This window comes from Adiantum capillus-veneris, chromosome 1 (genome assembly GCF_014529385.1).
Source record: "Adiantum capillus-veneris isolate H3 chromosome 1, ASM1452938v2, whole genome shotgun sequence".
Taxonomy (NCBI): Eukaryota; Viridiplantae; Streptophyta; class Polypodiopsida; order Polypodiales; family Pteridaceae; genus Adiantum; species Adiantum capillus-veneris.
This window is the reverse complement of record NC_140931.1, coordinates 154,814,706-154,830,354: the sequence shown is the minus strand read 5'-3', so window position 1 is coordinate 154,830,354 and position 15,649 is coordinate 154,814,706. Positions and strand designations below refer to the sequence as shown.

Here is a 15,649-nt window from a genome sequence, read left to right as displayed (position 1 = left end):
CAAGAGGCGACAAAGAAGCAACAATATCAGATTTTTGCAAACGCAGCAAACTGCAAAATTCAGATGCCCAAAACATACATGCCACAGTTTTGCATCTGAAACAACCCTTGAATCTATAACTGCATTTGCAAAATTTTTTCCACACTTGTCATACAAAGTGAGCTTATACAGTCCACAGCACAAAAGGCCATGCAACAATTTCATTACCAAAACTGAGATCATGAATTGTACATCTGTCATCCACAAACTTGACTACAAGTCCAAGTCTAGCAAGTGCAGATACAGACAAAAGATTCTTCTTGATCCCAAGTACATAAAGTGCATCAACAAGTGTGAAAGAACTGGCATTTGCAGAAGTAAGCATAACCTTTCCAACTCCCTGAACAGGATAAGAGGCATTGTTGGCACAAGTGACTGAATGCCCATGAGGGACATACTCAAGAGAGGTAAACAAATCACGATGTGAGGTAATGTGCTTTGTAGCACCATTGTCAAAATACCACACATATGAATTTGCAACAACTGACACGCATGCATCATGGACAACAGGATTATAGCTACACTCTGCACTAAAATCCCATTCTGCATCAACATCAGCATCACAGTCTCCTTTCACAGAAGACTCAAGAATAGCTGCATTTATAGTGGAACCAGCATTTGCAGTGAAACCCACCTCTTTCTTCTTAGCCTCTTTGGCCTTCAACTTAGGACCCTGCTTGATCAAGTGATCATTAGCTTTACAATAATGCAACATATCTTCTTTTTTCCCTTATCACCAAAATTGCCAGACGAAGTGCTGCTAGTAGAAGCATTAGGAACATAAGATTTTCCACTACCATAAGAAATGGTTACATTGTTGTTCCCACCTTTTCTTTGAGCTGCAATAAAAGCCAGTTCAATTGCACGCTGCCTAATTCTGTTTTTCCTAGAAAGTGACTCTTGCAACGCATAATGCATCAAACATGACAACTTCGGGATTTCCTTGGATCATAAGTCTCCAAGTACTAGCAAAAGTCTGTCCAAGAATCTGGTAAGGCATCAAGAACAATCTGCACAAGGGAATTGTTTGAAATATTGACTTCACCTCCAAAAATAAGTTGCTCATTGATATCCTTGACACCATCAAGGAAAGTGTCCATATCATCTTCCTCATGCATAATCTTCGACTCCAGCTCTTCACGCAGCAATGCAATTTTTACCTTATTGCGGCTTGCACAAAGACCAACCAGAATATCCCAAGCCTGTTTTGCAGATTTCGCTGAACGAATGTGAGGAGTAATGGTGTGCTTCATAGACAATGCAATCAACGCATGAGCCTATGCATCCTTACATCCCAACGAGCTTGTTCTACCGTAGGCAAAACAACTCTAACAGCAGCAATCCTTGCAGCAAGACCTGCAACATCCTCAACATCGCCTACATCCTCAGAATCAGGACATACATCAATGCCCTGCACAATATTCCAGGTGCCCTTTGACACAAGAACATGTTGCATCATGTAAGCCCACATAGGGTAATTGTCCCCATCCAATATGTCCTCAGCAGCAAACATCTTGAACACATCTGTATTGTTGTCGGCCATTGCGAATGCCTGCACTTGGTGAAAACTACCCAAAAAGAGAGAAATGAAGCCCGTGCTAAATAACACAAACCGTAGAAGACTGTAAGAGACCTGTTATGCAGAAAACGACACTGACAGAAATTCTACACAAAATGACGAAATAGCCTATGCAATACAGCCTGCAGTGGAAACGAAGGCCGAAATGAGCCCGAATCGAAGAAAGTGAGTAGGCGTGTACTGGAGCTGCTGGCGACTAAGCCCGAGAGGACGCAACCTGCTCTGATACCAATTGTTGGAATTAGGGTTGCAAGAAAACACACACGGCTTGGAGAAGACGGAGGAAGCTCAAGGCACACAAAAGAGTGTTTTACTTAGTGTGCAATGGAAGATAGATATCCATAGAATGAATGGGCGTATATACAATGCACGGGAGATACTTAGTCTGCAATGGAAGAAAACACACACAGCTTGGAGAAGATGGAGGAAGCTCAGGGCACACAAAAGAGTGTTTTACTTAGTGTGCAATGGAAGATAGATATCCCTAAAATGAATGGGCGTATATACAATACACGGGAGAAAAAACCTCCTAAAGAGGGAAAAAATGCCCCAGCGGTCCTAAGTGTGTTCACACATCTCACTACCACATGTATATGGTAACAATGCAAGCTAGTCAGCTGGGGGAAGGGCAAGATGGTAAGGATCTACGCCATTTGAACATCTTCCTCCTAGCCCTAACGTTCAAACAAGAGGATTCTCCTCACATGGCAATGATTCAGAAAGTGACAATGAGGTGATAGAGAGCACTCAATTCAAGCCCAATGCCATGGAAGAAGATCAACAAACATTCATGGAAGAGCTAGAGCAACAAGACAGAATTACTAAGCAAATTTTGACTGACTCCCTTGAACCTCTGGCTAACACTAACATGACCCAAGCAGAAGAGGAATCACTCCCCAGGCAGAACTTTCACAAAGAGAATGTGGATATTGCTCATAAATTCTTCTCTCGTATCTTCTTAGACCCCCAAGAGAAATAGGGAAATCCAGGAAGCAAGAGCTCATGTGGCTCTGAAGAGAAAGAAAATTGTCTCTTCTCAAACTGCTAAGCTTCTGGATCAACCCATCTATGAGGGGGAGCTTAGAGAAGTAATTTCTACATTGAAAGCTGGTAAGTCTCCTGGTATTAATGGCAGTCGCAATGAGTTCTTCCTAGAATATCATGACTTCCTAGTTCCATATCTCTCTAGTATTTGGCAAGAAGCTACTAGGAAAGGGACTCTTCCTGCTAGTATCAACATTAGTGTTGTTAAGCTCATCCATTAAAAGGGAAGCAAGGAGGATTTGAGTAAGTGGAGGCCTATAACTTGTCTGACAACCCTCTATAAGATTTTTGCCTTGTGTCTTGCTAGAAGAATGAGCCCTTTGACTATCAGATTATTAAAAAACATAAAGGGTTTATAAGAGGCAGATTTATTCTAGATGCTATCATTACCCTGTGGGAAGGAATAGAACATGCTATTGATTCTGGTCATGAATTTTACTGTCTTAAAGAGGACTTTGACAAGGCCTCTCTCTGTCAGGATGGAGTGGGACTTCATTCTTCAGTCTTTGCATGACATTGGTTTTGGGAAGAACTTTGTACATGTATTGTTTGGAAATGCTTATGCAAGGATTACAATTAATGGTGACCTTACGAATACAATTCACTTGAGGAGATCAATCAAGCACTGCTACCCTCTTGCTCCTCTACTTTTTGCCATATCTTCATATGCTTTGGGATGGCTCATTAAAGACGGGATCAAGGATGGCAAAATCTAAGGTATCAATATTCAAGAAGCCTCTTGTGCTCTATGTTATCCAAAGGTCACTTACATGTAACCAATGGAGATCTAAATTGCTTTTCTTCTATTCTAGAGAAAGATTTGCTATGGCTGATTACTGTAGCATATTGTAATCATTCTTTATGGGACTACCTCTTTCCCTTCCTTTGAGGCCGTGTATTTCATTTTCTTTTTGATACAAATTTTTGCTTCACTCAAAAAATAAATCTATGGCTGATTACTGTAGCATATTGTAATCATTCTTTATGGGACTACCTCTTTCCCTTCCTTTGAGGCCGTGTATTTCATTTTCTTTTTGATACAAATTTTTGCTTCACTCAAAAAATAAATAAAAAATCAAATATCTAGATCCTGAAGTGTGCCGTGGATTCTTGGGCGCTATAATATCTTTGGATTGATTCTTGAACTCCAAGGGTTCTTTGCCTCATCCCAAACGAGTGGGAGATGTGATGGTGTCTACATATGCACCAATAAGGTTTGATGACGCATGAAGCAACGGAAAAACGTATGTTAATGGATGCCAAAGTTGAGTGTGCAGCGAGACAATACGACAAGTGAGAGGCCAGTTACATAGAATAGCAAGCAAAATAAGCCTAATGTGGTCTTCCACAAAAAACTCTTCCCCATTTTGCACCTTCCCACAACGTTACAACAGGTTGTGTGCATTGTGTTTCAACCATTTCCAATCATCTCTAGGTATTTAGTCACAATCTGCAACAGTGTTTCAGCATTTCCAATTATCTTTAGTTATTTAGTCACACTTATCCACAATTCTATGTGCATATTGGAGACTACCAGGCACCTGTGCTAGCCACAAATGCCTTTGCTTCATATACATGACCTTACACTAATAAGGCTGGCTACACCTACTCCCCTGCCCGCTACTTCACGCTTTCTCTGCCAATCGCCTGCTGCCAGCCATAAAATGGACACAATTCCGAAGAGCCCTGCACACACCATTTCCTTGCTGGCAGCCAACTCAGCCCCAAAACCAAGGTCATTTTGGGTGGGGTGCTGAGGCTGCCCCAATATGGTGTTACCTGTACCATTTCCAATTTACCAATCAGCATTCAAAATCGGTCTTCCTGTTTCTATTTCTTGAATGGCAGTGTGTAACAAGTGCTCCTTATGCCCCACCCGCCATTTTCAAACAGACCACCATGTTTTGGACAGGCATCCACTTGAACATGGCGATGTAACCACCCTAAAGCAAGCCAAGTACGTGCCAACTCACATTAAACATAATCCGAAACACCTGTGGCTAATACTCGAAACTTTTCAAATGAAGAGCAATCAGGAACAAGATAAAGAGATCAACCAAGATCACAGATAAGTTGAAATGTGATTGAAAAACCACGATAGCTGAAACCACAAATGAGCCATTTTAACCCACAATTTGATGAGTCATCTCAAACCCCCACTGAAAGCTTGTAAGATACACACAAAAAAACTCTGCAACAGCCGAACACTTTGGCCATCATGGTTGATGACAAAATTCAGCTTCCCCGTGATAAGACGTACACAACTGATGTTTACTTGCGAAATTCTGCAATAATCTCAAATCCGTTTCAATCCTCCTCCATACAAAGATTTACATGCGTAGAAAGATGTCATCCTTGCAATCAATATAAGGTATGCTCGAATCACATGCCACAGCGTTAGCTTCGAACCATTAAGATACCAGCGAACACAAACTTGGTTTATTCAGAGACAAGTCATCTGGAGATTTCATTAGCTATTCTTGAAGGTTAAGAGCCACCTGATATTAATAATGAGTGTGATGTCTATATAAAGTAAAACGGCACAGTCTTCGATGCCTGGCAAACAAACTGTAAAACTAGGAAATAAGGCGAGCAATCTTTCCTTCACTGCCTTCTTAACCTTTTTTGGGAAATTTCTTCTCAGCAAAATAGAACCCAAAGAGCGAAAGGACAGCAAAAGCTGAGAAAACACCTGCCGCGATGTCAATGGATGCATGGCGACCTGAGATGGGCTCAATTGTGAACAGATCTGTCTTGGAAGTTTGCCCATAGGCGATTTTCTCCTTTGCAGTGTTGGTGACATATGCACGAATGAAGTAGTAGGCAAATGGAACCTCCTTAGTGACTGTATAGGTAATGGAGTTGCCAGCCGCTGTAAAGGGCTGCGAGCCAACATTGTGCAAACATGTTTTGTCCTTGGCAAGAAGGTCGTTAGTCTTCCTCCAGGCTCGGTCCACTTGACTGATGGCCCCGAAACAAAGCTTTATGTCTACTGTCTTGTAATCGGCCGCAGCTGCAGCACTAGCACTCACAGCTGTTGTGTTCAACGCCCATGTTACCTTGATTTGACCGGAGCCAGCTTTAGTTCCTGGTCAGTGTTCAAATGGTTGGTAGGAATGTTAGCATGTCAAAATTCCACCATAATCTCACTCGATACCATGAAAACAACCACTGTTTAACCAAAATTGGGAATGACTTCAATAAATTTCTGCAAGGAATGCCTTTAATTGACTTTCCCCTCAATGCAAACATCAAGAGTGGAAAACATTTATGCAAATGGATTACATCATCTCTAGGAGTGGCACCATGGAGCACAGATGTCAGGCACGGATAGAGTGCATAGAGCACCCCACGGGTGCCATGGTTGAGAGCCTAAATAGCCACAGGGGTGTGTAGCCCGGGACACCATAGGCTTGGGCACGCTCGGCCAATTGTGGACGGCGAGGTCTGTGTAAAGGGGACTCCTACAGTCGGGTGCCAAGTCTTATGCAACGCTCCTATGCAGAGAGCTCTTAGGTAGTGCATCTAATGGTTCACCCTTGGATCTCAAGCCTCATAACATACAACCAATGAATGCGAAATGAACCTAATGATTCACCCTGGAATCTCGAGCCTCAACATTTTATACCAACAATGAATGCATAGTCACAAACAATACACCGTGAAGCCATCCATAAATTTGCAGACAGGAACTCACATCGACCACACACAAACATCCACAAGGACAACCATAATAGATCTCATGCAAGATTCATTGATACACATCAAGCATAGGTTTGCGCTCGATGCAACACAATTGCGCCTTTGTCTGTTTACACAAGTCGTAAACATCACCCACTCTACCAACCTTGCTACCAATGATGCACTTAAGATAAGACCCGATCACAAGAAATTACCCAATGTTGGCATGCACTAAACTTGCAAGCAAAGAGCCATTGACCCACAGAAGGTTACCATTTTGCGCTTCATATTCAACCGTCAACGCCCTGGCCAATTCTGAGAACCTCGTCAATCCATGTGCCAACTGCCCACAAAGAAGTACAGCAGAGAGCAAGAACACTATCTTCACATGGAAACCCACCTCCATCTGCGGAAGCCATGACAAACTCTGTTGGATCAACATGAAGCGTACAAGCAACCATAGAAATTTGCAGCTATTCTGATACACATGTGCTAGCACACAAATACTTAACTATTCCAATACACATGTAAACATGCAGCTAGCACGTATATGAGAACAAGCTATATTATCAGGGTAATATTACATGCACACACACAGAGATGTAAAGAAAGGAAGTCAAATGGGGGGAAGAGAGAGAGAGAGAGAGAGAGAGGGGGGGGGGGGGGGGGGGGGGGGGGGGGCGCGAGCCATTGAAGCTCAGGCTTACCTCTGCTGTGGGCAAACGAAAGAGAGGGAAGGGGAGGAGCAGAGAATCTGGAAATGCGAGGAGATTTGGCCGATGATGGATCCATGAAAAGCAGGAAAAGAAGCTATATAGGATGGGATGGGCAAGTCGATGTTTTTCGCGTCCCACGGACGAGGCTAACTCCCTCTTGTCTCTTTAGAAAGTCTTCGCTCCAGAAGGAAACCTCTCTCCTCCCTTCCCTCCGCCTTCTTTCAAGCATTATTTTGATAACCCAAGGTCCATTACCCGTAAAGGGCCTTCAAACTTGTTGTTGCGATGTGGCGCCTCATAACTAGCACACTTTTGCTTCCACTATAGTCAACCCACAGTTTTTTAGTGAGACCTCCTCGCACTGATTCGTTCCATCAAGATTCTTAGAGAGCCCACCAATACCTAGACCTAAAGGGTAGCGACTCGCCAAGCTCAAGGCCCGTACAGAGCCGACTACGTTTAAAGCAAGAAGAAGACTATACCATACACACATTAAAGTAATTTTTTTTTGTTCTTTTTACGTTATTGCACTTGTTTGAAAGTCATTTAGCTTTTACTCTTATTTAAATTCATGTTTAAACTCTCACGTTTTCATAAGCAAGTTTTTTTCTTGCTTGTTTGAAAAGAAGAACAACTTCTTAATTTTGTTGTTTTTTTATAATTATGGTTCATTATTAATTATAATCAATCACGTTGCTAACAACTAACCCCGATGTTATTTCAAATTCAATTATTTCAAGTTTTTTTAGATTATTAAACTAATATGACATAGAGAGAGTAGAAAGCATTCTCTTTAATCATAGGTGATTGGAAATCATATTTACTTAAATAGTATGCATAGTGAATGGTGATTAATATCTATAATTATCCCTTAATCTCTTGCATAAACTTTTTTTATGTTACTTTTATTCTCTTACCTAAATTACTCTTATAAATGTAAATGCCATAAAGCAAAGGCAGTTAAGAATTGGAATTCTTTTTGGAACTAACTTTGTTTTTCTAAAAGAGACATTGTAATACTCTCATGAAAGACTCACAACTTTTTCTTGATTATGCACTCGTCTTCCCTCTACATAGTACGTGTGTGAGATTCTTTTTGGGGTTAGTACCTTATTCTCTCAAGAGGAAGTTGAGCTTTGAAGGATAATTTTATCATAATCAAAGGAGTTTTCTTTGAAAGAAGGATCCCATTCCAAGTAGGGTTATCCTTTCCCTCTCTTGTCAATTAGAAAACTCCAAATCCTTAAACCATTCCTAGCTACAAAATTAATCCTCTCCGAGGTAGCCAGCTATGCCTAAATCCCATCTCAAAGAAGGATCTGTTAACCATTTATACTCAATTGCATGAGCATTTTCACTACACTAGCATACCCACTCTTAGGAACTTCGCATTTTACTTTAAAATTATCATTCATTCAATGGTTCTACTCTTACACAATCAAGCATTGACTCTTGCATAATCACTCAAAAGAAGTTTACGATTGCAAGTTGGTGCACTCTAAAGTTCTATGATTGCAATTCATGGCCGACACTAAAGCAAAGATCATCATAAAGAGCATAATATGCATTGTTCTTTTCAAGTTTGTATTCTTTTAAATTTATTTTGCAATTGCGATATGGGGGGAGTAAGGAGATAGCTTCATGAAAGTAATGACCGTGTTGCTTGAATATAAAACTCCCATGGAAATGCCCCATGGATGGAAAATGATGCAAGAAAAACAAATGGGATTCGTCCAAGATGGGGTTAACTTGAAACTTACGTCGAGACAAAGCCTTGAACTCTCAAGAGACTCATTGTATTTCTTAAGGTCTTGTTTGAGTAGACATTAAAAGGAAATAGGAACTAAGGGATTATAACTCAAGGAACTCGCTCTAAATTTCAAATAGGATTAAAAACTTTACTGAGAAGATTTGACGTGGATAGCCCTAGCGTAACATAGAAGTTTAAGTGTAAAATTTATCTTACATGTTCGGGAAAAGATTGGCGTAGGTGTTTACTTGTGGGATGCATTGAGGGAAGGTCCTTTCTGGTTAGGATTGATAGTTGGTCTATACTTTGAGCTCAAGTTCATTCAAGGCCCTAGAATTGCGATTGGATGAGAGTGTGTCCGGACCAGGTGGTGAGACTCGTGAAAGCGTTTGAAAATCGGTCTAGTCCAGGTAGGCCTGATGCCAACCGGAAAAGGAGGAAGGAAAAAGGGATTCCAAGAAGGGATCGTATAAGGGAGGAATATGTGATTTAAATAAGGAACTCTTCTAATTGTTTGGTAAAAAGGAACCTTACAAAGGTTAGGAACCTAAATGGGCTATCCCGCAATTGTCCTCATCAGCCGGACTTTTGCTATGCTTCTTGGAATATTTATTTAAAAGGAACTTAAGGTAGATTAATTGTAAAACTTTCCCAAATGATATGAAGAAAAATAAGAATTGAAAGTTGCGTAAAGACACCGCCTCCACACGTGGCGGAGGAGACATGATACCCGAGTCCTTGGACGAGGATAGGGATATGTCTAGAGAAGTATATGTGATTGCTTGAAAGATAACTAGATAACTTTACTAATACTAAAGAAAAAAGGAAATAAAATATTTTAAAAAGGGAATAGGTGGGAACGACCTGATAAATGCACATTTGTAAGGGTATGTAGCAATTTGCATGCTGCTTTTAAATGCTTGAAATGTATTCTTGGTTTGACATGTTTGAAATATTTGTTTTCCTAGTATCATAGTACTACCTTGAAAAGGTACATTCACGAAACGGTTCGGTGGGAGGGTGGATTCCGAAGGGTTAATTTGTTGGCCGAGAAAGTTGAACTTAATTTTATGTTGTCCATTACGTTTAGTCAAGAACGGGGGAAAGGGATTCCCATCTACAGAGTGGCGATCAAACTTGGGAACGAGGGATTCATGTAGTTAGTAAATACACTCCTCTTTAGGGGAACGCAGTAATGGCTATGCTCAGTTATAACCATAGAAAAAGTGTCAGTGACCTTGAACCAAATTGAACCAAGGGTGAATTAGAGAACTCTCACCAATTGATCTTGGAGGGTAGAGTTCAAATCTAGTCCGATGGCTTTGATTGGAAAGTTTTGAATCGATAAGGAAGGATATTTTGGGTGTTATGAAATTGATATTTTGATATTTTATGCAATTGACAGGTGGAAAAGGCCAAGGGTTATGCGAAAGGATAATACATTTTATCATTTAAGTGCTCTTTATGAGCCATGGCCAATTATTGTCCGGCCGGTCAATATGTATTCATTTTGAGCATTCACTAATCTATAAACAATTACGTGCAAGAGGAAAATGCTCACTCTTGCACGAGGGGAGATTGTACTCGGTGCTCGTGTCTATTCTTCTCTCCTCTCTTCTCTTCTCTCTTGACGTGCCTGTGTGGCACTCCGCTCTAGGAGGCACATCTGCACGTGTTCTTCTTCTTTCTCTCTCGCTCTATGTCTCTCTATGTTGCGTATGGCGTGGAATATGTGCAAGGATGGTTGTCAAGTATTCAACTTTGTCGATTTATGGCTTGCAATATATTGTTTTCTCTATTTTGCAGGGCCACCTCGTTCTCCGTTTGTAGCAATGGTATCAGAGCTTAGGATTAGGTTCCAAATGATGCAAGTACATCTTTGGAGAGCTCCAAGGGATAGAGCTAAGTTCCATTTCCTTTTTGTGTGTTAATATTACTCTTACATGGTGAAATGTTTTCTTATATGTGTATTTAACAAAGAAAACTACTATGTGTACTTAAGTGAAAAATTAATGGTGTGTTTATTTTCTCTCTCCAATAAAGAAAGGTCATATGCCTACACAATTTGTGTGCGTACCTGAGCATCATAGACGTCCATGTTAATTTAGGTATATAGACGATCTTAAATGACTGATGTAATAGCATAACTAAGCATAAAAATCCATTTACCACAATTGGTGATTTGGCATCGTGGACAAAGAGAGTATCAAAAGGAAAATAAAAATTGCCATGGGAATGACAGCGGATGAAGTGTTTTAATAAATCAAAGGGGAGGGACAATTAAGCTGACGATGGAGGCGTTCATCACGTCCATATTTGCAAGAGCAAGATGCTGGTGTTGTTGGAGGTGTTGGCTACGAGCAACAACAATAGTGGGCTCGACACTCGACAATGCAAGAAATTGCTCTCTCTCTCTCTCTCTCTCTCTCTCTCTCTCTCTCTCTCTCTCTCTCTCTCTCTCTCTCTCTCTCTCTCTCGTAAACCATGAAGCCACACGACCCACAACCAGCTGTCGTCTAGTCACTCTCTCGCTCTCTACTCGACTGCCAAGTGCACAGTATGGGGTCACCAGGGCCGCCCCTATAGCTCCCTCTGTCTCTACCATCACGTTCAACGTCGATTACCAACCACACAACCGCCATGCAACCTCATAAAAAGGTGGGTCTTGAGAGCATGGCCGTCATTATCAGATAGTATCTTGGCTACTCAACCCACTTTTAGTTTTTTACACTCTCTGTCTCTCTTACTTTCTCTATCGTTGCGGTTTTCCAGCCACACACTATTTTATACGACGCTCATCCATTGCACAAAGCATGACCTCTCCCTCAAGCCGCCATGCGAGCTTGGAGCCGTAGAAGCACATCCACACACACATATCTATTTCTCTCTCTCACTTTTGCAGCCAGTAGCGCCCATATTTCTATGGTCTACCAACCCACACACCCACACAAGCGGCGGTCGACTTTTTTTTCCTCAACAGTCCACCTAAATCTCTCTCACTTTTCTCTGTCTCAGCCTTTCCGTGCCGCTTTCTACCATCCACGCCCTCCACGAGTGGCTAGTACATGTAGCGGCTCTATCTTTTCGCTATCTCTTCCTATAGCCAATCGACACACAACTTTAGCTATGGAAAATTCTGCCACATGCTGCAGTGCAGAGATAAATTGTGAGGATAGTGATCATCCTGATATGGTCGACACTGGGAATCTCAAGGAAGTTTTCGGAAGCAGAGCAGTAGACGGAAGTTAGCAGTCTATGCATGCACTATGCACCACAGCTAGAGGGAGGCGTAGAACTATCTCGCCATGACATTGCTACACTGCTGGAAGCTCACAAGCCTGCACTACAGTTGTGGGAAGCTTTGAATCGGCAACCTCCTGGTTTGCAGCCAAATCTTCATGAGCCTCACACATGTCAATATCTGTAGACTCTTCTTGCACACCAACTAGGCTCGCATGCAGTCGACTGCACCCAGTTTTGGGTATTTTGTCAGACTGCTCCCTTGTCTCTTTCGATCTCTCTCTCTCTCTCCCGGGACGACTAGGTACAGAAGCAAACATTGACCAATCTCTTCACTGACAGCTGCCACACCTTCTCCGAAGACGGCCGCTGATGGGTGCATTCACAATGATGAGGCTCCATATTAGTTTTAGTCGTTCATTGTAATTTATTTTATTTTTGTACCCAGTATTGGATCGGATTCACACGGATTGTCTCGGATTGGCATCATATGCACTCTTACCCTTTTGAAAATTGTTAATATAACAATTCATTTCATTTCTCTCTTTCTCTCTTCCCCCCTTCCACTAGCGGCTCCCTATAGAGGCGGAAATTCACATGGCTTTTTTTAGTGACCAGTGCAATACTCTCTCGGACAACGTTTTCATCTTCACAATCTTTCATTTTACTTCATTTTCTTTTTCTTTACATGACATTAGCTTAGATTCATAAAATTGTATTAGTTAATTCCCATAGGCCTGCCGAGGACGGGTCATATAGCATTTCATTTCATTTCTTGTTCTCTGTCCCCCCCCCACCCTCTTTCTCGCTCTCTCTCCTCCTCGTTTGCTGCATCCGACGCCCACACAACAGTGGCTTCCCCCCGACTACTTAGAGAGATAGACATTAACAAAGCTCTTTCGGACTAATGCAATACTTTCTGCGACAATACCCAGAGCATCCATGGGAATTGTTGACAATGTTGATGATTATTTTAGTCTGATGCCCTTAGACTTTTAGTTTTTTTTATATATACTTTATTTCATTACAATTTTGTACCTAGATATTAGATCCATAAAGATTGTATCAGCGAGGTCTCATAGGCCTTTTGAAGATGAGTAACATAGTCTTTCATTTCATTTCACTCTCCCACTTTCCCCTCCCAGTACCTCTACTTACAGCGGCGCATATTGATGACGTTCTTGAGCGAGCAGTGCACTACTTTCTCGCACAACGCCCGATGATGATTTCCACCTTGCTATTTTACTCATTTAGTTTTAGTAGTCTTTAACTTTACTTCATTTTAAATTTTTACCCCAACAGTAGATTAGATCCACAAGGATTGTCTCAATTTGGTCTCTTTGACCTTTTGAAATACGCATATACACATACATACTGTGCGTGTTGATCTTTCATAGCTTGGAGTTGATGTTCACATCATTGTCAAAATAAATCTACAACATCATCAAAATTTTCAAGTTTAGATTTTCTTTTTTATAAAATGATGGATATCGAGATTACTATATTACCAAAGCTAGGGGTCGATATTCAAAATTCTATTATGGTTTTGGTGTCGTGTGAGGTGCACACGTACTACGGTCCTATCGCATATGTGACATGCTACGTATCTGTCATTGGGATGTATTTTCACTAACCTTCAATATTTTGCACATGATCAAGATGTATCTGGCCTAAGTATTACAAGCATGACCATATGAGAACTCTAACTACATCCACTTCTAGCTACCAACACTTAAAGTAACTGCTATCGCGACTACAAATGAGTATAATTTTACAATACATAATTAATGGGTAATATACAAACAATGATATAATGGAATTCGATTTTCAAATTGATTGCTCTATTTTGTTCCATCATATGGTAAAATGGTAGTACAAATTTTGTTACATATTACTTGATATGGTTTTATTTATTTGCTTATGTATCACATCCCTGCCAATGTTTCCAATACTCCTTCGCAAAAGACTATGTTTACTGAAGGATATTTACCTCTCCGCCCGAATTTGAGGTAAACTACTTTAGGAGACCTGCTTTTGACCTAGACTAACATTCATACATTGAGTGTGGCCTCACTTTCTCTGAAGACCGATATCCACTAGTCATCCCAATTTTGCAAACCACCCTGTCAATTTATTTGACACCTCTCTTATCCGCTCATTTGTACTTCAAGTTGTCCACTTTCATTCTCTTTTCTTGGCAAACAAATTTGCATCAAATTTTTCCTTCATGACGTTTCAAATGTTAATGCATTTGATATGCAATTATTAACGTCTTCTTAAAGTTAACAAACAATTGGTTTTAGTGCTTTGGATTTTTAGAAAAGTTTTGCAGATAAATCTACATACGATGTTCTCATATCAAAATCCAGGTATGACACTCCTTAACGCATTCCGATAATACCCCTCTTGAAACATCATTATAATTATCCTTGATAAGTAAAATCTCTCTATGTATCTTTAGACCTAAAAGTAACATTATCTAACTCACCACAAGTGCTTATCCCATCCCTTCTCTTATCTTGGCATCTCCAAATTCTCCCACCCTTCACCACATCTCCTTATGCACGAATCCTCTAGTTTAATAATGGTTTTATAAATTAATGTTTATTATATTTAATTTATTTTAAGTGAGTCTTTTTGCAGATATTCTCACACCCCTATAGATACCCCAACACATTTGTAGTAGGCAAGAATTTTTCAGATGCTCCCTTACTTGTTTGCATTATGTTGCAAAATCCATTGTTTCTAATGTCATGGGTTCTGCTGTCTTTGATTGAACTCTTACTGAGATGACTTATCATACCGCTACTTACATGAGCTCTGTTGGTTTTGCGATGATCGCTAACACATTCCAGTCTATTCCAATTTTATATTAAACAGGTCATTTATTTTTCACTTTTTATGCCATGTCTAGTCCATTGGTCACAGGCACATAGATTCGCCGATTTAGGCAATGTGTCAATGCTCATCCTAGTGCATATTCGTCGATTTAGGCAGCACACCAACAAACTGCAGATTCACGATTGTTTCTACCAAATGCAGATTTTCCGTTTAGACAACATTGATGCAGACTCGCCGATTTAGGCAGCACGTCTTATTGGTGTAGATTCGTCGATGTAGGCAACACCTATCAGAAAATCATGCTGCAGTGGCTGGCCACCACTATAACTGGTATGATTTTGTTACCCCGGTATACAAAATGAAGGATATTTGGATTTGGATTTGGAATTGGTATATGATGATTTTCTGTCATGACAGTATTTATGAAAGTGAACTTTAGGTTGATGAGAATTGATTTATGCAATGATGAGTGTGACCAATGATATCCTGATTCATCAGGGTATACCATATACTGCTTATTCTAGTGGTATGGGACACTAGAATAGGTAGTATGTGGATGATGGCAGGCATAAGCAATGTTGTCTAATTTCATGGATTTTTCTTTTACTATGTTATAGTTTCGATACAGATTTGTAATCATTGTTTTTGACAAGTATTGTTTGCAGATTTATATCTTTGCAACTGAGGATAGTTGCATTCCAACGGACAGGTATGTTATGGAATTGATATTTTATGCAGTTGACATGTGGAAAAGGCCAA

The 15,649-nt window shown here is 40.5% G+C and overlaps 1 protein-coding gene across 1 annotated transcript; it reads right to left on the bottom strand.

Moving 5' to 3' along the window:
• Positions 1–5,087: 5,087 nt before the first annotated feature.
• LOC147465845 (putative high-affinity nitrate transporter-activating protein 2.2) lies at positions 5,088–7,183 on the bottom strand. The gene is made up of 3 exons (XM_086522361.1): positions 7,051–7,183; positions 6,617–6,749; positions 5,088–5,750 (listed from the first exon to the last, which is right to left on the bottom strand). Exons 2-3 carry the CDS (start codon positions 6,747–6,749, stop codon positions 5,278–5,280), a joined length of 606 nt encoding a protein of 201 aa, XP_086378487.1. The 5' UTR covers positions 7,051–7,183; the 3' UTR covers positions 5,088–5,277.
• Between the last annotated feature and the right edge of the window lie 8,466 nt (positions 7,184–15,649).

Coding starts and splice junctions, on each gene's coding strand:
- LOC147465845 (XM_086522361.1), bottom strand. CDS start 6,749: ATGGAGGTGGGTTTCCATGTGAAGATAGTGTTCTTGCTCTCTGCTGTA. Junction 5,751..6,616: donor TGAATATGAAGCGCAAAATG/GTAACCTTCTGT, acceptor AACACTGACCAG/GAACTAAAGCTGGCTCCGGT.